Below are 25,035 nucleotides of genomic sequence, written 5' to 3'. Positions count from 1 at the left end.
AACATAAGCTAAATAAAACTTAAAGTAATGTTCATCCGAACAAGAATTGAGAAAGTCGATCTGGACTCGACCGCCTTGGGGCAGGTATGAGTGCAGACTGGTTAGAAGACCTACGTACAGTGCTCGAGGGAGCAGCTTGTGACGTAGAGTGGCGTGATGGTTTGGCGACCATAGTTTGCTAGGTTTCAGCACCCGATGGCAAGAGGGGGTGAAAACGTAACAGATACTCCTTTTTTATTTCTTTGTACTCGTACAGGGAAGTATTGTAATCGCAAAAAATTTCGGTTTTCAGATTTCAAGAAAATATCCTTTTTGACCATCCTTGAATCCATTTTGACTAGTTTCGGCTTGACGTCTGTACGTACGTATGTATATATGTATCTCGCATAATTCAAAAACGATTAGCCGTAGCATGTTGAAATTTCGGATTTAAGACTGTTGTAACAACTAATTGTGCACCTCCCCTTTTGATTGCAATCGAGTGCACCAAAAGTGATCAAAAAAGCCCAAAATTCAAAACATTTTGATTTTGGACTTCTTCTTAATTGCAATAATAAGCCCTTATTGAGACCTTTTCAAAGACATACCATAAGTAGAAATTAATTTCATTGGTTCCAGAGTTATAGCCATATAAAAGTTTAATTAATGAAATATTTGGATGTTACAATGGGAAGGCACATTGGTTCGAATAAGACTTCATCTCCTTTTTTCTTTTTTAACTTTTTTTTTTAATTTAAATATATTGATTTATTAACCACTGATTGTAAAAAAGTTTACGATAAATAACTCAATAATAACAATAAAAAAAATGAAAAAATATCAGAAGTTATTATTGAAATAAAATTTAATGTACTTATCATTTTAAAAAAATGTGCATATGTAATTTAATAGGCGTATAAGGAAGTCTTGTGGTGTCCACATCAGATTTTTTCATGGTATGTTAGTATCACGTGTTGTTTTATAATAAACCGAGATACTGCGTATTGTTCCAATAAATACATTTTACTTGTATATTTATGTTTTTTTTTCCTCCTTTTCAGGTAGTTGTTGAATTGTGACTGCATCAATTACTTAACACTGCTAATTGTCAACAACCCACTTTGATATTATTAGCCGTACCCACAAAAAAGAAAAGGTTTAAACTGACTCAAAACACTTTAAACTTCAAAATTGATTTCTTGGACACCAACTCCTTTGTTTCCTTAATATTAGATGACACTTTAAATAATTACGAAAGTAAACTACTATAGCGAAACTAGCTTGCACCCGGCAGTGATCGCAAAAATTTGATTCAGGTTTCAAACAAGACATTTTTTTAATTTGAACCATTGCGAAACCAGTTCACACCTGGTGGCGCTCACAACGAATAAATAATGTAAAAAACCTATAATATAATAAAACCGAATAAATAATAAAATGTCAATACAGATGTCTTTTAATATCATTAGATAATAACATAATAAAATGTCCGCTTTAAAACACTATAATCCAACGGTGCTTAATTTAAATTTCTATGTACACAGAAACAAATACATAATTAGTTTTTACTAATTATCTTATCGTTCGCCATTCCAGAGTGTTTTTGAAAAGATTTGGCAATCAAAGAGTCCTTGCTTTCCGCCATCTTCTGAACACTACTGAAAAAAACAACTAAACCACTTTCATATTCCTTCCACCGACTAAATTAGAAAAGGGAACGAACAAGGAACGTTCCATACACACGTGGAGTAAAACAAAACTACCTTCCACCAGCACACCAGGATCGGCACTGCAGGAACGACAGTGTGCTCTCGCTCCCTTGCAGTTTCCTATGTGCGCATGCGCACAACAAACACCACGCCGCTGATACTGTGAAGCGCACAGGTTCACACAACGATTTTTGTATCTTTTTCATAAACTGGGGGACGGCTGCTGTCATTAAACTTAAGGATTATATATTGTACAAGTTTAAAGAAAGAATTAAAGAAAAAAAGGACTCGTTATATTAAAGGTTATCGATAATATCAAGTGGAAATAGGGTGTGCTGCAGTTCCACAGTGCCTATACGCGAACCGCCACTGGTTCAGAATATTTGTTTGAGCGTTTATGGTCGGCTAAAAACAGTAAATGTTGCATTAAACATAACAAGATCTTTATTGGTTGTAATTTTATAGTTACTTAAATTAAAAATATTTTAAATTAAAAATAATCTTATTCAAAAGTATAAAAATTATTTACTTTGCTCATAAAACTACCGAACTGTTATTCAGTCATTTTGTAAACATCTCTCTGCAAATATTACTAATTAACTACGTTTTAGTATATTGTAACGGGTAGAGAAGCTTCCAGAAAGAAGAAAGAAAGAGGAACTAAAGAAAAAGGAATCTAGAAGGAATGACAAAAGGATTCTTTCTAGAATATGTCATAAAAAATCACAGAAGGCACGGTCAATAAAACTATTACGCTTGAACAATCAAAAGGACGGTCGAGTACTGGTTCTGCATGCCCGGAAGTATAAATACTGCCGGGAACTAGCGGACAGAGTTAGTATATTTCAACTTTGAGCTCGGTGCAGAGTGCGATAAAAGCGATAACAGAAAGTGTTTGGTAACAACAAATGAAGAGTGCGTCATGCGTATTCCATTTTGGATAGTTATTGAAAGCAAAAAAGCTGTTCGGCGAGTTATTTGTGAACAGGAGTGAAAGTGATAGTATTCTATTCATTCATAAAGTGCAGGGAAGTTCTTTTGTAAACGGTAAAAATAAATAATACTTGCAAAAAGTGAATTGTACGAATTGTAGATTTTTCTACTGTGTTAATTTAACACGAGTATTAGTATTTATTAGTAATTGTAAAGCTTTTAATAGATCGGACTCTATTCTGGTATTTATAATTTAATTCTTATTAAATCGATTTTTTTTTACTTTGCTAAATGTTTGATGTTATCAAACATGGGGAATTTCATCTAAAAGATTTTATATTACCGATTTATCTTCCCTACCGGAAATTTCTTTAAATTTAGGGGTAAACGATATAAATATAATTGAAATTGTGAATTGAAGATGAGAACATGAGAGAGTTTTGTGTTCAACTCATAAACAAAAATATTTGGGAAGTTAATTGATTACTTCCTAACGTTGTTTCTCTGTTTCTTTTGCTTGGTTTCTTAACTACTGTCTTAAATGTTGTATTAGTTTACTTAAGTTGATTTGCAGTCTTGAATTACTTTTTTGCTTAAATATATTACATACTTTATAACACATATTCCTTTATGCATCACATTACTTATACTTTTTTTTTATTCATTACTTTATACATTATATATTTTATTATATGATTTATATACTTGATCTAGATTATTCATTATTCCTTAGTTGATAGTTAGTTTCTGAATCATGTTTGAATAATTATCAAACATTATTGTTATTTTAATATCTTTGTCGTATGGTTTAACTATATTCACTTTTACTGTTTTCTAACATTTTTATTTAAAATAACAATTTGTTTTTTTTTTCTAATTTGTATACAAGAAATACCTAAGTTTTCACTTAGGTAGGCAATACAACTTTTCTTGTTTGTATTTTATTATGAGTGTTTTAGGTTAATTAATTTAATTGTATCAATATTTCGTTTTTATTTGCGTTACTTTATTTATAGACTAGCGGACCCGACAGACGTTGTCCTGTTCAAACGTTGTAAATCCAAAAATTTTAAAAAAATTCAAATAAACTATAAATTGTTTAGACCGTTTTGATGAAAAAATATGTAAAAAAAAAATTATTTTTAAAATACCTGACGCCACCACGCATACAGTTATCACAACTCGACCTATCTCAATTCCGTGTGAGTGTATCTGTATACTATAAACTTAAATGTGTTGATTATATCTTAAAACTATGTTAAATAATAGCAAGAAAGAATAAACTCAAAACATTTTTATGACAGGTATATTTTTCTTAACGTACAAAAAATAAATCTTTAAATATATTTTTAATTTAATATTAACAGGAATAAAATTTGTTTTGTTTATCTTAATGCGATTTGATGGAAAAATATTTTTAATTAATCCCTAAGGGGTATAAACGAATAAACTTGATGGTCTGCCAACCCTGGAACACGCAACATATTATTGGTCATGCGAAAAGCACAGATTTTCTAGATGCAACCACCCACAGATTGACATTGTTTGGCCTTGTGGATTATTTATAGTCATTGCGAATGCCAAGCGAATTGGAAATTGCAAACGTTTGAGTGGAGTGGGCGAGTCTGAAGGGATCATTGGAATACGTGGTAGAAGAACAACTTTACCTTGAAACTTGCCGTTTAAAATGGTAGCTTCAAGAACATTGCCCGTGAATTTTTTTATAACCAATCGCGTGCTATTACATAGCTTTGGTGCATTCAAATTTCGAAGCAAAATGATTGGTGAACCGATCTTCAATCGCAAGTTATGTAGTGGCATTCCAGGTAAATCCAGTGAATTCAAGAATGTAACAGGATAGTTGACAACTTTCTCAGGATCGACAACAGTGTCGATCGATTTGAATGATATTTCATTGCCAGGCAATGACTGTTTTAAATTAATTTCGTCGACATCTATATTTTTTGCGGCCAAAATAGCTCGCTCACGTAGCCACGCCACGCATGATTAAAGTAATTAGCTTGTAAATCTGGAAATATACTTTCAATCAAAGCATCTTTGTACTATATTTTCAGTAAAATTTAATTGTAAATTTAAAAAAATTTTAGAAATTTTTTTATAAAATTAATCAACTACAAAAATTATAACTTCAATTTTTTAAATAAACTTTAAACTATAATTATTATAAGTAACTTATATTTTAATTTTATAAACGTTATAATTTATTTTACAAACTTACATTTTTATTTTCAAAGAGCCGTTCAATACTTCATAAGTTGTATGGAATCAAATGATAACTGACAATTTAAATCTATAGGTTAAGTTGATTGTTATTGAATGCACGTGTATACATCATTAAAATTCATGAAAAATCATGTAAAATACTCACTTCAATACTGCACCTTACAAATTTGCACAATGTATATTTTTTAAATACACTTTAAAACGTTATTTCAATAAATAATAATATAATATTCTCAATAAGCGCACAATTCTAGTAGGGTGATTCAAAGAAACGGGAAATATTAAAAATTACACTTTGCTTTTAAGGTGACCCCACAAAAAGTAATCTCAAGCTGAGAGATCAGGCGATCTGGGAGGCCATCTAATGTCACCATTTCGTGAAATGACACGTTGTCCAAACAATCGGCGTATCGATATTCATGCAGTATGTGACGTTGCTCCATCTTGTTGAAACCAAGCTGTGTTAAGAATTGGTGGAAATCTCTTTTGTTGTTCCACAACAAAGGTTTCAAGCATGGCTACGTAACGAGCCGATGCCACTGTAATCGCAAGACCGTTGTCATCCTGAAAAAAATAAGGGCCTATAACACCGTAAAATGACATAACACACCACACGGTCACTTTCTGGCTGTGCAACGGACGCTGGTGTAGCTCCGTAGGATTTTCTTGTGCCCAGAATCTGAAATTTTGCTTGTTAACTAATCCACTGAGGTGGAAATGCGCTTCGTCTGACATCCACAGCTCGTGAACAAACTCTTCGTTATCATTTATCTTCTGAAGCATTGCATTACAAAATTGTGCTCGCACAACTGCATCGTTCGGTTTCAGTTCCTGGACGATCTGCAATTTGTACGGATGGTATTGCAAGTCCTTCACTAACATTCTTCGAACACTTGAACTATGCAATTGTAAAGATGCTGAGAGACGACGGATTGACCGATGTGGACTTCGTGTGACAGCATCTTGTAAAGCTTGAACATTCTGTGGTGTACGGACGGTTCGCTCACGGCCTGGAGTTTCTTTTTCATTGCCGAATAAGTTTCCTCAAAATTAGATATCTATGTTTTAATTGCATGTGCTGATGGAACACGGTCGTGCCGTCCCAGATTAAAATGACGGCGAAATTCTCTACGCGCTCCCTCCACACTGTCATTGTTTTTGTAAAACGGTTTGATAACAAATGCACGTTGCGCACCACTCCAAGGATCCATGACAACTAAATGGCAGGTTTGGTTAGAGAGGCTGGCGCCACTTATCAAGTGGTACCAATCGCCCACGGCTACTAACACAACTTTCAAAATTTCCCGTTTCTTTGAATCACTCTGTACATAAGAATTTTAATATAATAACAACAATAAGCTACGACGCAAGTAACTGATATGCGAAAAAACAACAAAATAAAAAAATTTCCTTGAATCCGATCGCAGCACCAACTTCCGGGTCTGTCTGATATGCCAAAAATTAAAAAAATTCTAAAACGCGATCGCAGCGCTGCCTACCGGATTCAATTGTGAACCTTAACTATCCCACGATCAACAAAAACACATAAACAAATTAATTAATTAAAAAAAAACATTTTCTATCGGATCAAATTGTGAATCTAAACCATTTCCGAATCAACTTAATCACACACACAAAATTTCATCAAAATCAGTCCAGCCGTTTAGTAGGAGTTCAGTCACATAGACACGGACAGAAGAAATACATATATATATATATATATATATATATATAAGATAGGAATATTAAGAGTTGTAATTAAAATAAAATAATATTTTAAATAAACATAATACATTACAAATCTTACTCCTAAATTTGTATTTTAAATTACGTAAAGTTATGTGGGAAATTTTCGCTGTTAAATCGTTCTGAGTGCGAAAATACATTATTAGAAAATGTTCTATCCGAACTAAACAAACATTTAGAAGATTTTCTGCACGTAATATACTTTATTTAAATATTATCTTCAAACTTTACTTCTTCTAAATTTGGGATTGAAGTTTAATGGTGGTTTAGAATTAAACGTTAACGTTAAAATATAGGAGAATGAGAGATCTACATTTTAGAATATGTATTTTATTTATTGAAGATTGTTCAATAATCATCTCGCTACTTTATCAAAGAAATAAAGAGTTGCGAAGGTTTCGTTTTTATATGGCTGGAAAGATGATTCGAGGAAAAGGCTTAAACTCGTACTATTAAATCTCAGTTTCTTACCTTCTAAAACCAAACACCATCTTGATGATTCACGAAAAAAGTCTCGCTAGCCTGAAAATATTTCATATCCTATGCCAAAAATAGATTTGACAATTAAAAATTAAGTAAAACATTGAGTACGGCTAATAGTGCTATAACCTTTACTGATTATCCTTCAGGTTTGTTGGTTGATTTTTAAAAATTTATTTACTTGTGATTTTTTTTTTGTACAATTATGTTTCTTAAAAAAAGTAGATCAATTGTTTTCCATTTTCAACGTCTTTATATAGTTATACACTATTCTGATGTACATAATTCAGTTTTATCATAACCTCTGACTTGTTTTCATTATTCATTAACGTAATCACGAGGGAATGTTTATATTTTTTTAAAAAAAGATTCATAGAAATTTTAAACGCTGACGAAATTACATCGTATTACCATTCTAGACACGGTCTTATTCTTACTTGTTTAACATAGTTTTCTTTTATTATTTTTACTTTTTCCACAGTCAGTGACTAAAAAGAGATTAGTGTTGATGAAATACGCTACATTTTCGATTAATATTTCTTGGATAAAGTTCTCTTTTCAGCTAATCTCTTATATAAAAGAGAATGTCCTGGACTGATTCACTGACTCAACGTACGACCAAAACTATTATAGGTAGAAGGTTAAAATTTTCAGGGTACCTTCGTATCTTAAGTAGGCAAGCACTAAGAAACCGTTTAGCGAAATTTTGATTTTAAGGGGTTCAAATCGATAAAAAACTAAATTTCGTGTTTTTAAAAAGAAAAACATGTTTTTTTAATAACAGCGCTACCTGTTTGACGTAAAAGCATCATACGCTATACTAAATATTTTACGATTCCATTGCAATGTTTTCGATATGTGTGTCCGCTATAGACTTAAAAACTACTGGACTGATTTACGCGCGGGGAAGAAGGGAGAAAGGGAAAAATCGGAAAAGGGAAGAGGGTAAAAAGGGAAGAAGGGGAAAATGGAAAAAAGAAAAAAGGGAAAAACGGGAAAAGATAAAAATAAAAGAGTAAAGAGTAAAGAGGAAGGGGAAAGGGAAATGGGGAAAGAGGAAGGGGATTAAATAAATTTAATTAAAATTAAATAAAATAATTAAATTAAAATGAAATTAAAAAATTAGAATATGTAAAGCAAATAATTGAAGATGTCAGATGCAAAAAAAAAAATTGGTGGAGATTAAAAGCGTAGGTAAAGCATGGAAATGAAGTAACTCATTACATCTGTCAAATAAGTAATATTAATAGATCGTGTGCGCGCACAGAGCTATAGAATGAGTGTGTGAGTGCTCTAGAAGAATGCCGTTAATTTTTACAGCTGTATTTCTCTGTTTAAAATAATAAAAAAAGTTTATAATAAATATGTGTCCGGAAAAGGCTTTGTTTTTAAATTAGGAATAACAAAGAATTTTACCATAATTTCTGCTTAGCGGCAAAATAAACCTATACCGAAATTCATCTAAAACCAACTGGAATCGAAAACCGGGGAAGAAGGGAGAAAGGGAAAAATTGGACAAGAGAAATAGGAAAAAAAGATGAAGGTAAAAGGGAAGAGGGTAAAAAGGGAGAAGGGGATAATGGAAAAAATAAAAAAGGGGAAAAGAAAAAACGGGAAAATTAAATGTAAAGGGAAAACAGATAAAATAAAAGAGGAAAGAGGAATGGGAAAGGGAAATGGTGAAGAGAAGGGGGAATGGGAAGTAAGAGAAAGAGAAACGCGAGAAAACGGGAAGGGAGAGCGAAGCGAGCCACGACCATCTGATCGTGACGAGAAGCTCAAGTAACCATAGAGCACGGGCGAAGCCGCGTTGGGGATGCTAGATTTGGGATTGTAATAAATTTTTTGTTCTTTGATCTTTTGTTGTTTGATCTTAAATTAAAAAGCATTGCGACTGAAGCTACATCTATATTGTTGGCGAAGTCGCGACGGGGTACGCTAGTACTATATAATCTAATAGTACATATATAATTTAATAATTTATAATGATAGTCCTAATTCGGAGAAGGAAATGATGTTTTAAACTCAATATTGCAAGTAAACCATAATTTATCGTTTTATATGATTTTTATAAATATAATAAAGAAATCTTTCTTAATATTACTATAAGAAAGATAAATTTATTTTCAGTAAGAACAGAAATATAATATTTCAACTGGAGGTCAAGCTTTAGTAAATATTTATGTGATAATAGTAGTTGAATTATAACCTAACCTATGATATCTCGATCGAATAACATCCTATGATACTAGTGGGTAATGATCAAAATAAACTATGGCCTAGTAGGCCTAACTTTATATAACATCATTAGTAATAATATCATGTAATTACATTAAGTGTATTCCAATGGTAAACAATAAAGCAGATGTTTTTAAGTTAAACGGGAAGATGTAACCGCTTCAGTGTCCGATTAAGAAACTAACCGATGGATCTTCTATAATGCGATCACCTAATGAGTTAATTTTCGTCCAAAATAAATGTTCTATTTTAGTTTTAATTTTCAGATTTATTTTTGTTTATGTAAAATAAGTAACATTAGATAATTCAAACTGAACCCAAGTTACATAGCAGTATTAGATAAAAATAAAAAGCTATTTTTTTTTTTTTTTTACTTTTCCTCGCGTTTAGGAAATGAAAATTATTTAAAATTGTCAAAGTTAAAACGACAAACCGAACCGAATTTAATATCTACAATATTTTATTGATTTTCTTCAAAAGGTTTTTAGTAGTTCTTGCATCTGTTTTTAGTTCCACATAAAGAATCTATGTCTGTATCCAACCTCATATAAACGAGGTCGAACTTTAAACAGTCTCTAATTGCAACAATTTTTCAGAATTGTATTTCACCTCGATACGAGTAAATCTTGTAAGCAGCTACAAGTTTGATTTTAGATAAGAGGTTGTTTACCGTTATACACTCCATTACTCAATAAATCATTGAAAATCAAAAATTTTATTCTCTATATTAATAAAAAATTATAAAATAACTCTGCTCTTATTGAATATATTTTTATAATATTTTTCGTTTGATGATATATTTTTACTTGCTTGTACGAAGAAAAGAAAGTATTATTGTGATCGCGAAAAATTTCGGTTTTCAGATTTCAACGGAAATATCCATTTTAATCATCCCTGAATCCATTTTGACTAGTTTCGGCGTGACGGCTGTATTGGACTTTTCTTCACTGCAGTAATCAGCCCCCATTGAGAGCTTTTCAACTATATATACTAAGTGGTACGTATTTTCATTGGTTCTAGAATTATAGCCAAATAGAATTTTAATTAATGAAGTATTTGGATCTTACAAGGGAAAGGCATATCGGTTCAAATCCGACTTTTTTTATTTAAATATACTGATTTATCAATAATTATTAACCTCTGACTGTAAAAAAGTTTTACAATAAAAAAATATGAAAAATTATCAGAAGTTATTAATGAAATAAAATTTTATGTATTTTTCATTTTTTTAAAAATGTATACAAGTAATTTAATAGGGGTCCAAGTAAGTCATGTAGTGTTCAAATCAAATTTTAGGTAGATTTTATAGACCCACCGGGTTGGTCTAGTGGTGAACGCGTCTTCACAAATCAGCTGATTTGGAAGTCGAGAGTTCCAGCGTTCAAGTCCTAGTAAAGCCAGCTATTTTTACACGGACTTGAATACTAGATCGTGGATACCGGTGTTCTTTGGTGGTTGGGGTTTCAATTAACCACACATCTCAGGAATGGTCGAACTGAGAATGTACAAGACTACACTTCATTCACACTCATACATATCATCCTCATTCATCCTCTGAAGTATTATCTAAACGGTAGTTACCGGAGGCTAAACAGGAAAAAGAAAGAGAAAGGTAGATGTTACAAGAAAGCTACATTGTAATGGATACCGTGATTCGACTTCCGGAAAATTTCGACATATCATCGCGTTTCACATTCTCCAGATCTCAAAACCACCGTCAGCTCAAAAGGTTATATATATATATATATATATATATATATATATATATATGACGGTGTACTTTTGAGTGAAATATATATATATATATATATTTCATTTTCTTGTGGACACGATAACTGCGGTAATTTTGCGCTAATCACTTTCAATTTGATACATAAAATATAACGACCCAAAATTTCGGTCCGGTTCGTTAATGGGCAAAATCGGACCACGGGAGTGGAAATGGAGAGAGATATTTCGAAAAAAACAAATATCGCCATAACTTTCTTATTAACTAAAATATCGAATTCGTTTAAAGTTACTACTATAAAAAAAAAGCTATGTTTTAGGTCCTTTGAAGGACCTAATGAAAAAATAGGGTTTCGATGACAAGAAAAAAATCATAACTTCCTTAATAGGTACAGTATCAAATCGATTTAAAGAGATCGTTAGTCCTCTAAACAGTACCTAAAACTTTTATCGGAAACAATTTTTGATATGACCAATCCTTTCGGGATGACCAAAATGTTGCTGGAATTTTAAGAAGATGGGGCTTGTCGTTTGCTAAACATGTGAAACTTTTTTCACATGCAACGACTGTCGTATTGAGTAAATTTGAAGTTTTTCTTAACTTTAAGGTGGAAATATTTTTTATCCCCTAGTTAGCACCGGTGAAATCTACCTCCGCCTTCCGGCGTGCCGAAAGGGATTTTTTAAAATGAAAAGTACATAAAATTTTATTTCATTGATAACTTCTGATATTTTTTCATATTTTTTTTTTTTTTTATTGTTATTATTAAATAACTATTATCGTAAATTTTTTTTAGAATCAGAGGTTATTAATAAATCAATATATTTAAATTTAAAAAAAGTTAAAAGAAAAAATGAGATGAAGTTTGATTCGAACCGATGTGCCTTCGCCTCGTAAGATCCAAATATTTCAAAATTAAACTTATATTTGGCTACAACTCTGGAACCAACGAAAATAATTACATTATGATATATCTTTGAAACGCTCTCAGTGAGGGTTTATTACTGCAGTTAAGAAAACGTTTTGGTCGAGTCGAATGCAATCAAAAGGGGAAGTTCACAACTAGATGTTAAAACAGTCATAAATCCAAAATTCCAACATCCTACGGCTAATCGCTTTTGAGCTATACGAGATACGTTCATACGTACGTACAGACATCACGTCGAAACTAGTCAAAATGGATTCTTCCGTTGATATCTGAAAATCTGTGATTTTTCGCGATCACAATACTTCCTTTACTTCGCGCAGGGAAATAAAAATTAATTGAAATAATATTTTCATACGTATGATATCCTTCAGAAAAAATAGAACTTTGTAGCCTAAATTAATTTATACAGGAATTGATCGAAATTACGGTAACCAGTACTTTTATTAGTTTCACAATACACAAAGGTCTTCTCAGTAAAGTTAAAAAGTAAAAAGATTTCATTACAAATAAATTTACTTGCATTTATTAAAAAATAAAAATGAGTTTCAGAAATTGGATTACAAATTTCCAACGTCGTTTACCCAGAAATATATTCTTTGATATTTTCATGAAAATGGTCCACAATAATAATATTTTTTAATTAGATGTTTAATTAATATTTTATTTTTATTTTATATTAATAGTCATAATTTAAAATATATTTTGTGTAGAGACATTAAAATATTGTTTCAGATTATACCTGTTCATGTAGATGAGGCTCAATTCGAAAAATACTATAATGGATGCTGTAATGGAACATTTTGGCCTCTATTTCACTCAATGCCAGACAGAGCAGTGTTTAAAGCAGATGCCTGGAAAGTAAGTTTTAAAAGTTTGTTGATCACTTGAAACGTCACAAATGTAATAAAAAAAAAATCAAAATTAATGGATAAATTAAATGCTGAATTAAATTTTTAATTTAGCAGAATATAAGGTAACAATGAACTAATGGTAATCAAAAATGTTACTGGTTATTTGAACATATTTTACGTTTTTTAATAAAATAGTCATTTTACTGTTAAAAAAGATATTTTAGGTATTTAGTTAAACAAAGTACTGAATTATTTTTTAGAGTAATTTATCCTTTTACTTTTTTCGCTTTTTTACGTAAGAATTTTTTAATTGAGGTTCAAAAATTAAGATAGACCCACGTGTCATTTTTACTGTAGGAAATATATATATTATTTTATTATTCTACTTTGTTAGGTAGTTCATTTATTGATATATATACATAGGGAAGCACACGATAAGTTGACATTTATAAAGTCGATTATAAATAAATATTCTTTAAATGGTGTTTCATATTATGCATGTGTATTCCCTATTTCTTGGAAATACCGGTATATGTTGCTTAGTCTTTGAATTCGCTTCTGATTCCTCAACACCTCAGTTATTGTTGAGCTACAGCTGATCACGACGTTTGTCTAACTCACAGCGCGTAAAGTTGTGAACTTTATGCTGAATCAGGAAGTGTTACAGTGGCTCAGCGACAATTTTGAGCTCATTTTAACACTCGATCGATTCCAGCAAGAAACATCATTTTCCGTTTATAACGGAAATTTGAGGAAGAAAGTAACATAAAAGAGGATAAACGATCTAAAGCAGCTCCCGTTCGTTCCTCGGAAAATATCGTAGCACTTAGAACTGCCATGCAACTTAGTCCAGGAAAGTCTACATGGAGGGCTTTACGAAAAATAGGAATATCTTGTCGTACAGTACAAAGTATGTTGTAACATTCTTTGTGATCTTAAACTGTTTCCATACAAATTGACTGTCCTGCATAAGTTAACACACCCTAACAGGCAAAAAAGATTTGAGTTTGCACAGTGATCAGAAGGGAGAGACGATGTTTCATTCAACAATTGGTTTTCAAACGAGACCTATTTTCATATTATTGGCACTGTTAACAAACAAAATGTCCGCTTTTGGGCGACAGCTACACCGTTAATGTTACAACATTAACGGTTTAAATTGTTTTTTTAAATTTTTAAATTCAGTTTTTGATGTAATCATATGTATTAATACGTATAAATATATGTACATAAAGGGTGGAGAAGCTTCCAGATAGAAGATAAAGAGAGAAAATGAAGAAAGAACAATCTAGAAGAGAAGGTAAAAGGATTCTTTCAAGAAAAGAACTTATATTAAAGCGTGGAAGATCCGAAATGGTAATTATTACGCTTGAACAATCAAAAAGACAGGTCTGGTTCTAGTACTCTAGGTCAGGAAAAATAATATTACCGGGGAACAGCGAAGTGACAGTTTTCCAAGTTCATATTAAGTTCAGCATGTGATAAATGTGATCACATTGTGCAGCATCATTCGGAGTAGGTGTTTGGTAACAAAGAGATGGGGAGTGCTCACGAGTATTCAATTTTGGGCAGGGTTGAAAACAGAAGTTGTTCGGGGAGTTATTTGTGAACAGGAGTGAAAGTGACATTATTCTATTCATTTACAAAATGTAGGGCAGTTCTTTTGTAAACAGTAGAAGTGAATAATACTTGAATAAAGTGGATTGTAGACCTTTCTATTGTTATCTTATTGTTAACTCAATATTAGTTTCTATTATTCATTATAAAGTTTATAGTAAATCATAATTGAATTTTGGTATTTACAATTTAATTTGAAATTTGTATAAGTTATATACAAGTAATAAATTGTATTTACAAGAAATTCTTTTGTGTGCTACCTCTCAATATCCTTGTCGAACCACAAACACTCAACAATATTAACTCACCATTTGAAAGATACCTCTGCATCCATACACTATTCTCAGTCTTGATTAAAATTATAACTTTTATTAAAAATAAAATGTTTATAATTTTTAATTACTATTATTTTTTTTTTTTGCAGTAGTAATAAGGATAAAATCTATAAATCTACATTGTGATTTTTGTATGCTTATGTGCAGAACCTGTTTCTTTTTTTTTATTTTCATCTTGTATCATTTTTTCTTTATGTCTACAGTGAACTACAACTTTATAATCATGTACAATTTCTTGAGCTAATCGCCCAGTTTTGTCATAATGTCCCTGTTTGGTTTAGCAAAAATATTTGTAATCATCTTTGTTTTTTACTCTTTGTTATAACTGTGAGGTAAATAAGCAAAGAGAAAACCAGTAATGTAATGGCAACATTTGTTTTTCTACAACAGAGGTTACCAAACTTCTTCAGACTAGGACAAATATGAATATTTATTGAGGGATAGTTGGTTAGCTTTTTAATCAAAATTATTAATATACCATCACATCATTAAAATCATGTAATTCACTAGCATGAACTAAATGGACATTTTGTCTATTAATTCCACCATTTATAATTGGTATTTTATCAAATAATTTACTACAGATTACAATCACAGTAATATGTTTATTACCTTTAACTAATTTCATTATGTTTGTTTTATTTTTCATTTTAAAAGGGCTCTAAATATAAGAGTCCTTGGTACATAGATCATAGTTTAAAGACCACTGCCTAGACCAAGCCAGCTAACCATTATATCAGTAGGTCCTTTGATAAAATATAATTCATCTTAACTTATAAAATCCTAAGTACCTTCAAATAAGTATATAATAGAAATACTGAATTATAAAACTTATTATTCATAAAATTTTCCTGTTATACAACTATGAAAAAAAATTAATTTTTAGGTCATTTTGTTTAGATTATTGAACACATATGAATATCATTGATAATGTAAATTTTATATTGTACATTATTGTAAAATATTTCTATCTACTGCAGGCCTATGTACAAGTAAATGAAGAATTTGCACGCTGCACATTACAAGCTCTAAGAAAAGTTTTAGCAGATTTAGATGCAGAAGGAAAGCATAACGTTGCTCCTGTCATTTGGATTCATGATTATCAATTATTCACTGCTGCCACAACAGTTAGACAGGTAAAATAATAATAATAATAATATTATTATTATTATTAATAAACAAAATTAAAATTAATAAAGAAAACCACTGAAGTTAACAAAGTTCTTCTGTTCATAGATAATGATAAATGCTGCATACAATCCTCAGTTCATATGTATTCTCGTACATGTGTATATTTACAGATATAAATCACTGAATACAACACGTCTCTTCATAGGTGTCAAAGTCATTAAGAGAAGTAGTAGAAAAATTGGAAAGTTAAAATAATATATTAAAACGCTAATATCTGAAATATTAGAGCACTTAAATATTTAAGTCGTGGAAATTCAGTTCTGTACAATGGTAATGACTTCCTTATTGAGGTTGTTTATTATTAATTTCAAACAACTCATAATTGTCATTGAATTCTTTTAAAAGTGATGCACAACTAAAACAGTATACAATAATAATTATTTCTTACTAACTCAGCAAATTTTATTGTAACTTGATGTCTTACTACTTCCTGTTTGTGCATCTGATAATAAATTTCACAAATTCTCATTTAGCTGCATGAAATTTAGACAAACTCTATGTCATTATTACTTAAGCCTTTATTTAATTAAGTTTACGTAAAAAAAAAGTCAAAGGATTGAGATATTGTTTAGGTAATCCAATCCCTATTAAATAATCATGTATTTATATCTCTTACAATTTATATTTACAACTGGAATTATATACTTTATTCATGTGACAGAAAAATTAATTTCCTAACTTCATAGCCTTCGTTACTTTTCATTTTATATGGTAGATAAGAAAAAACAGTAATAAAGATTAATATTAAAAAAAAGAATGAACAAGAAATTTTTTACAAGAATTGGTTTAGCACTATTTAAAAATATAATAGAACAAAATCATCTACTATTACTATGTGTATTAATAAGTGATTAGTATTATTTCTTAATAATTCTCAACGGCATTTATGATAATTCCATGGCAATTAGAAGGAAAAGGATTTTTATTTAATACATTTTTTGCATAAATACAAACTATGTAATTTGAATATTTTTTAATAATACATAATTTTAATTTTTTTAATTTTAATTAAATTTAAATTATTTTTTCATTTAGTGATTCATGCAAATCATTAAACAATTTAGTTTGTGGTGTTATACAAATAAATATGGAGAAGAGAAATGAACCATTTTAATTGAAAATGTGGTAAGTAATACTTACATTTGCTTCCTACATGATAAATCTGCTGGTCTACTTAAATATATCACTGTTCTTTCATTGCGCTGCATTCATGAGAGGATAGAGTTTGATAAAACATCTTAAGTTCAAGCTTAATAAAAGATAGAACATTTTTTTAAGCAAGTGAGTACTTCTACCTAAGAGTTTTAAGTCTATAATATTGTTTAATCTTTTAGTTGTATCTCCTACAGTTGTGAGTCTCACACATTTTATAGCCATTGATCAAGTTTTTCATACCATATTATTTAGATTGGCTAAAAATCAAATGAGTATGAGTTTTTGTTTCTAGATGTTGCAAACCAATGTTTTTGTGTTATATTCTAAATTATATTAGTGTGAATTCTTCTTGAACTGAAAACTGATCCTTTTCTCCACATCTAGCTTTATTCTGGTGAAATTTAGAGATGATACTCTAAAACTCCTCAGATAATAATAAATTTGCATTATGATATCAATGCTATATGATTACTCTTTGTTGGATTCTCAACAAATGACAAGAAATGATTAAAATAATAAATTACATCATATAATCCTCAATTTACATTCAAAGAGCAAAATTAGTTGTAAAATACTTGAAAAAAGTATTTTGACGTCTGTAGAACATATTATTCCATTTTGTAGGATGTAAAAAAGAATTGTTTTTTTGTTATTTCGCTAGAACGTAAAAATCCATTCTGTAGTCATAAGATCCTAAACTTCTATCAACTGCATGCAGTTACACAACCAGAGAGTTACATTTTATTGAATAATGCTAACCTTCAGCGATCAAAACGTAGTAGATTAAACATGGTTTTTCATTACATGTATTATATTGTATACATATTTATTAACAGAAAAACTATTCTCTAACTTTATCTTGAACTTGTGCTAATTCTGTTTTTATACAAGATCTACCAATCACAGACATCAATTCTAGAAAGTGTTGTACTTTGTAAATGGTTATTCAGAGTAACAGCGTAATTTTGTTTACAGATAGCAGAGGAACAAAACTTGAGATGTAAACTTGGTTTTTTCTTACATATACCATTTCCTTCATGGGATATTATGAGGCTCTTTCCATGGGATGATGAAATACTTCAAGGAATCTTAGGTAATTACTTTTGTATTTTGACTAGGAGTAGCCATCAATTCACAAATAGATGGGGTTTGTTATTACTTTATTGTTTTGGTTATTTTACCTTGTTCTTTACAAGAAATATTTTAGCTCATTCAGTGAAAAATTTTACAATTTATATTAAGTAAAAAATAAAAATAATAATAATTTTGTGATGATTTCATATTTTAAACTGTTTATTATTATTATTTTCCATTTTTTCTGTCTCATATCTGGAAGGTATCAATCATGACAGGACTAGCCAAGTCATGAATGGTTTACTGATTGTTTACAGACTGTCAGACTAGTTTATATGTTTTTAACACTAAGGCTTTCTGAATTGTAGTATGAGTATTTTCTAGAATTTTAGTTTATTTAGGTAGCCTTTAAGGTTTCTTGTAGTGATTCCTGTAGAATATAACTATTGGTTTCTGTAGATAACCATTGATACTATAATGACTTGATTTTGTTTCCATAGATCCTTTATCCTTTAAGCTTATGTATTTTGAAATTTTCTTTTGCTGTAGGTTGTAGTCATTGGGTATGAATACTTCTATGAAACAGGTGTTTTTATTCTTCTTATCTATTAAAATAATGTACAGCCTAACTGTTACTATTTATGCCAGTAACAGTTCAGTTGGTGAGTAGTAGTGCCCTGTCTCAGTATAGTTTTGCTGTTTCATTCTCAAGGATTGATTCTGGGGTGTACAGTATTTGTAGTACAGAGTTTCTGCTATAACTAAGCTGTTCTGTTGTGATTTGCTGATGAATTATTTTTGCAACTATATCATATCTTTCTATGTAGTATGTGCCGACCATTTACATCCTCCAGTAACATGGTTACTGTATTGTTTCAGTGGCTATATGACATTAACTGCATTTGTTGGTCTGGATTGTGGAGTCCTGCAGAATGTGTTTCTGGTAATTTCTTGTGGAGATGACTTGGTCCTGAATTGCTAGTAGAAATCCTTCTGTTTCAGGAAAAAATTCTCCCTTTTGCAGCCATTTGTAGGACAGATCTGTGTCTATGGGGTTTTTTGGATGGTGTTCCTGTATTTATCATGAAGTGTCTTTTCTGACCATCTTTGTAGTTTTTCTGCATGGATCGTTGGTCCAGTATTATCTTTATTTTCGTTGTGTGTACTGGCCAAATTAAAAGGAGTGAGATCTTTATCTTCTGGGGCTATTGCTTGAAAAAATGTAATAATTTTATTTAAAAATATTCTTTATGCCTATTTATTTGGTTATTGTGCTGGGTATGAAAGACTCTCTCACCATCTTTCCTGTGTAAAGTTATTCTTTCTATGCAAGGCTTTGGATGAAGGAATCTGTGTCTGGTCAGTTCAGTCAGATTCAACCTCTTGAGATCCTCAAGACCTGTCATGCTCCATTTGATGATTCTAAAGGAATATGTTAGTAGCAATATAGCATAGGTGTTAATTGCCTAAATAGGTTTCTTGAGTTCAGCTTTGAATTCAATACACTGAAATGTTGTTTATATTTTTCTTTTAGTTTACTTTTGATTCAGCTGTGATTGAATTTTTCAGTTTGGAGGATACCTAGTACTTATATGTCTTGTGTGTCTGTAGGCTCTCCATGAGTTCATCATCAAGAGCCTCCCAGTTGATTTCTTCTTTCCATCAACTTCTCTCAATGTGCAATATTTTACATTAACTAATATAGAATTCTATCTTCATATCTGTGGTTATTTCTTTGGTTATGCACAGAAGACCCCTCATTTGTGTAAGTGTGACTGCATTTAGTGTTATATTGTCCATGTATAGCAAGTGATTTATTTTAACACTGTAATGCTCTCTACTCTTGAAAGCTAATTGTACTGGGTTTCATATAGTACCGATGATAGAGGGTTGAGACGTAGGAAGAATACAAAGCACTTAACGAATCACCTTGGAAAAAATCCCTCTTTTTATATCAATCTTTCTTGTCTGTATTTCTGTTGTTGCGGTTGATAGGCAGATAATGGTATGCCAGTCCTTAATGCATAATGAATAAATATGTTGTAGTTTGGATGGATCTTATAAATTTCCAGATCTCTTTGAATCCAGTTGTGAGGAATGGAATCGAAAGTCTTCTTGTAATCTATGTAGCATGCTGTAAATTTCTCTGCTTCATTATGACTTGTTTCATGATAATCCTGTCTACCACCAGTTGTTCTTTGTATCTTAGGCTATTCCTTTTGTGTAATTTCTACTGGTTGGTTAGGATGTTATGAGCAACCAGATGTTGCTGTATTTCTCAATTATAGCAGAGGAAATTATTTTGTGAGTGTAGGAAGTTATTAGACAGTAGTTAGATGGTTTCTGGGTGTTTTCATTCTTTTGTTTTATATATATTACCTCTTCTGCAAGAAATGCTGGTAGAGCTTCTGGATTTCGTAAAATGTTATTAATTTCCTTAAGTAAAAACTGGTGTATTGAGATGAATATTTTTAACCAGAAGTTATACTTTATCTGGATCATGAGCTTTCCAATAGTGTTCTTATCACATCACTCAATTCTTCCAGGGTTATTTCATATTGTTCTTGATATGACAAATTTGACTGTTTTACTTTTTTTTTCATCCATGAAGCATTACCATTGTGTTATGAGTGAGTTCAACCATAGATTTCTCCAGTAATCTTTTATTGTTTATTGAGTTGGAGGCACTGTTGATTTTTCCCATTTTATTTAGGTTTTTATAGAAAAGGTTTTTATTTCTATAAAAGTGATTATTTTGAGTTTTCCTTTAACTGGACTCTTTATGTCCTCAAAGCTTTGGAGCAATGGCAGGTTTTGTTTCAGTGTTTCCAAAGCTTCTGCAGGGGTTTCTGTATATGAAGTACTGTATAGGGTTTTATTGTATATGAGATGATTTACAGCTTTGCATTCCTTCGCCGATCTGTTTCTTTGAATATATTGTTTTAGTTTTCCCATGTCGCTTTGTAGTTTTGCTATTTTATTTTTCAGTCTTATCTCCCATTTGGGTTTGTGAACAGCTTCATGGTTTCTTTTGCAGTTCAAGTTGAATGACTTCTAGTTATTCTCTACAGCTGCTGAAGTGGCAAAATATCTAAGAGTGTAGATGTCTGTTATTGAATTTCCTCCATTGATATATTTTACGAGGATGTTGCTTATTATTTTGATGTGTAGCTGAATTGACCTATTGAAAATGAGTTTTGGTATTTGTGATCTATTTAAACAGTTATTGACAGCCCATTTGGCAATGTATCCTCTAGATTGCTTGTTAGACGATTTTCTATGATATTCTGTGTTTGATTTCTTGTTGGCCACTTGTATTTCTGCTGCAGGAGCATTTGTTTGGAAGTCTACTGACATTCTCCTGCATTCACTTCTCGATTCTCACTATAATTTTGGGTATTTTCTTCTTTTCTTTCTGTTTGTTATATGACTGTTTTCCCCTTAAGTCTTTGGAGTTGTTAGCTTACTGTTCCTGACTGTAACCATTCTCTGATCTATCATTCTTTTTTCTGCAACTGTTTGTGCCAAATGTGGATATTTTTAGTTAAAAAGTTGACGTAGTTAGACCTTGTAAGCTGTGGAATCCGTCTTCAGTTGTGTTGTTGTATAGTAACTATGCATAACAAGGTGACTCATTTCATCTGTCCATTGCATACAGTTCTTGGTTGTCCAGCTCTGGTGGTTGCCAGGTTTCTTGATAAAGCCCCAGGACATGGGTTGTAGTCTGCCGAAAGACTGTCCCTCACCATTCCAATTCCAGCTAATCTACCTTGTGATGCCACTCATTCCACCATAATCTACACCAGCCTGACGGCTCCAAAGGGACCAGGCTGAGGCCCCTTATTGCCTGGGCTATTTATTCTAATCTTCTTTGTCTCCACTGCATTATTAGAATGGGTTTGCACATTTAGCTACTGCAGGCAAGCCTTCAAAACTGGTTTTCAGCCACCCCTAACATGGTGTGTAAACGCTGACCAAATGTCGCTCAATCTGACAACAGACACACTTGGATTTTTGCTCTTCTGCCCAATTTGTCATTGGAAAAGTCTTCTTCTTCCGTCACTGAAATTTTTGGCTAGTTTTTACTGGTTGGTCCAGAGGAGTTATTTCATTTCACTCCTAGCACCCATATTTGGGAAAAATCCTCCTATCTGCCACCTGGAGATGTGCTCTAAGGGGTTACAGGATCCCCAAGAGTTATTATTATTATTCTGCTGATGTCCACTGTGCATTCCATCCTGTTATACAGGGTGAAATTGTGGGACCAGGCATTAAGATTCGAAAGAAAGTGGAAGTGGTTCGCACACATGCAACAAACTTGCGAGTCGCTTCCACATATTGGTCAGTTTCCGAGCCTGCCAATCTAATGGTCACCAGTATTGTACCTGTTGTTCTTTTGGCAAAGGAGTGCCAGGCAATCTACAGGAGGAGGAGGAGGAGGAGATGGGAAACCGAAGACCTGCTTTGGAGGAACGAACTCGTACGTTCCTCCCCTGGCCAGAGAGCTGGGACACGATCATAGGACGTTGGACAGCAAGAGCTTATCCCTCTGGTCAGATCATGGACAGAGCAGCAGCATGGAAACATGAAGTACTATGTGATCCATTTGTTAATGAGTGACGGGTTCTTCCGCGCTTATCTCCAATTCATAGGGAAAGTGTCATCCTCCAACTGCTTCTACTGTCCTGGTGTACGGGACGACATTGAGCACACCTTTTTCAATTGTGCTCGGTGGGCGGCAGATCAAAGGAAACAAGAGGTGGATCTTGGAGCACTGAGCCCCCACAACTGTGGTTGTGATGATGCTCTGTGATCTGAGTTGCTGGGAGAGTACGACTCGGTTCGTCTGGGGCATTCTCATGGCCAAGAAAGGCAACCTTATAGTCCTGAGCCAAATGAAAACTAGGGAAAACTAGGTAGCGGCCTTCTCAGGCTGAAATAGGAGCCTTTTCTTCTTTCTTGTATGTAGATATATATATATATATAAAATGTATTTTTATATATATATATATACAGGTATATTTATATATATACCGGTGATTCAGAGAAACGGGAAATTTTAAAAATTAAATAACGTTAATGCAAAATTTTTTTTAGAAAATGAATTTTATTTCATGTAATTGTACAAATGTTGCCATTTTAGGATACATACATTTTAGTTTATTTTTTAAAGATGACATCTTCCACGTGACCTCCTCTTCTACGTAAACACTCACGAAGTCTCTTCGTTAAATTGTTCATGGTTTGACGTAACATCTCAACTGGAATTTCCGCAATTGCTACTCGGATCTTTGTCTTCAGTTCTTCCGTTGTAGCAGGTCTACTGTGGAACACTTTGCTTTTAAGGTGACCCCACAAAAAGTAATCGCAAGCTGAGAGATCAGGCGATCTGGGAAGCCATCTAATGTCACCAATTCGTGAAATGAGACGTTGTCCAAACAATCGGCGTACAGCTGCCATCGATATTCGTGCAGTATGTGACGTTGCTCCGTCTTGTTGAAACCAGGCTGTGTTAAGAATTGGTGGAAATCTCTTTTGTTGTTCCACAACAAAGGTTTCAAGCAGTGACTACATAACGAGCCGACGTCACTGTTATCGCAAGACCGTTGTCATCATCAAAAAAATAAGGGCCTATAACACCGTAAGATGACATAACACACCACAAGGTCACTTTCTTGCTATGCAACGGATGCTGGTGTAGCTCCGTAGGATTTTCTTGTGCCCAGCATCTAAAATTTTGCTTGTTAACTAATCCACTGAGGTGGAAATGCGCTTCGTCTGACATCCACAGCTCGTGAACAAACTCTTCGTTATCATTTATCTTCTGAAGCATTACATTACAAAATTGTGCTCGCACATCTGCATCGTTCGGTTTCAGTTCCTGGACGATCTGCAACTTGTATGGATGGTATTGCAAGTCCTTCACTAACATTCTTCGAACACGTGAACTATGTAATTGTAAAGGTGCTGAGACACGACGGATTGACCGATGTGGACTTCGTGTGACAGCATCTTGTAAAGCTTGAACATTCTGTGGTGTACGGACGGTTCGCTCACGGCCTGGAGTTTCTTTTTCATTGCCGAACAAGTTTCCTCAAAATTAGATATCCATGTTTTAATTGCATGTGCTGATGGAACACGGTCGTGCCGTCCCAGATTAAAATGACGGCGAAATTCTCTACGCGCTCCCTCCACACTGTCATTGTTTTTGTAAAACGGTTTGATAACAAATGCACGTTGCGCACCACTCCAAGGATCCATGACAACTAAATGGCAGGTTTGGTTAGAGAGGCTGGCGCCACTTATCAAGTGGTACCAATCGCCCACGGCTACCAACACAACTTTCAAAATTTCCCGTTTCTTTGAATCGCTCTGTATTATATGTATATGTGAGGGCATTTATTAAGACATAGGAAAGAGAATGGTACATAAATACAATAAAGAAGGATCTATTAGCTGAAAAAGGAATGTCTGGCTGTAATGAAAAGAAACATCAAACAAATGAGTAATGCTAATATCCTCCTGAGTTAGACTACCAATATTAAAATAGGAAAAGTACTAAAATCTGGCAAGAAAACTGAAGGATTTGAGAAATAAAGAAATAATTATACTACCTACAGTAAGAATAGTTCCGAAGAAACTCTTTTTAAGCTCTGAAACTGAAAAAAGCAGAGCAGAGTAGCTGAAAACTCCAGAAAGTGGTATTGTCATTAAAAAAAAACTAAATGGTGTGGGATTTCCTAAGCCATGTACACGTTGGATTATTGATCATACAAAACTAGCTTCCTAACTTCTGCACTGCCTATCATCATTATTTCTACTTCTG

General features: G+C 32.4%; 1 protein-coding gene across 3 annotated transcripts in view; it reads left to right on the top strand.

Moving 5' to 3' along the window:
• LOC142322217 (uncharacterized) overlaps positions 1-25,035 on the top strand; it is a 96,293-nt gene that overhangs the window by 58,574 nt on the left and 12,684 nt on the right. For all 3 annotated transcript variants that reach the window (XM_075361046.1, XM_075361056.1, XM_075361038.1), the window contains 3 exons: positions 12,719-12,844; positions 15,770-15,925; positions 18,111-18,228. In XM_075361046.1, coding sequence (XP_075217161.1) covers positions 12,719-12,844; positions 15,770-15,925; positions 18,111-18,228 — 400 coding nt within the window. The remainder of the gene's footprint in view (positions 1-12,718; positions 12,845-15,769; positions 15,926-18,110; positions 18,229-25,035) is intronic.

Source organism: Lycorma delicatula, chromosome 1 (assembly GCF_047948215.1).
Source record: "Lycorma delicatula isolate Av1 chromosome 1, ASM4794821v1, whole genome shotgun sequence".
In the NCBI taxonomy this organism is placed as follows: Eukaryota; Metazoa; Arthropoda; class Insecta; order Hemiptera; family Fulgoridae; genus Lycorma; species Lycorma delicatula.
This window is presented reverse-complemented; position numbering and strand designations above follow the sequence as displayed.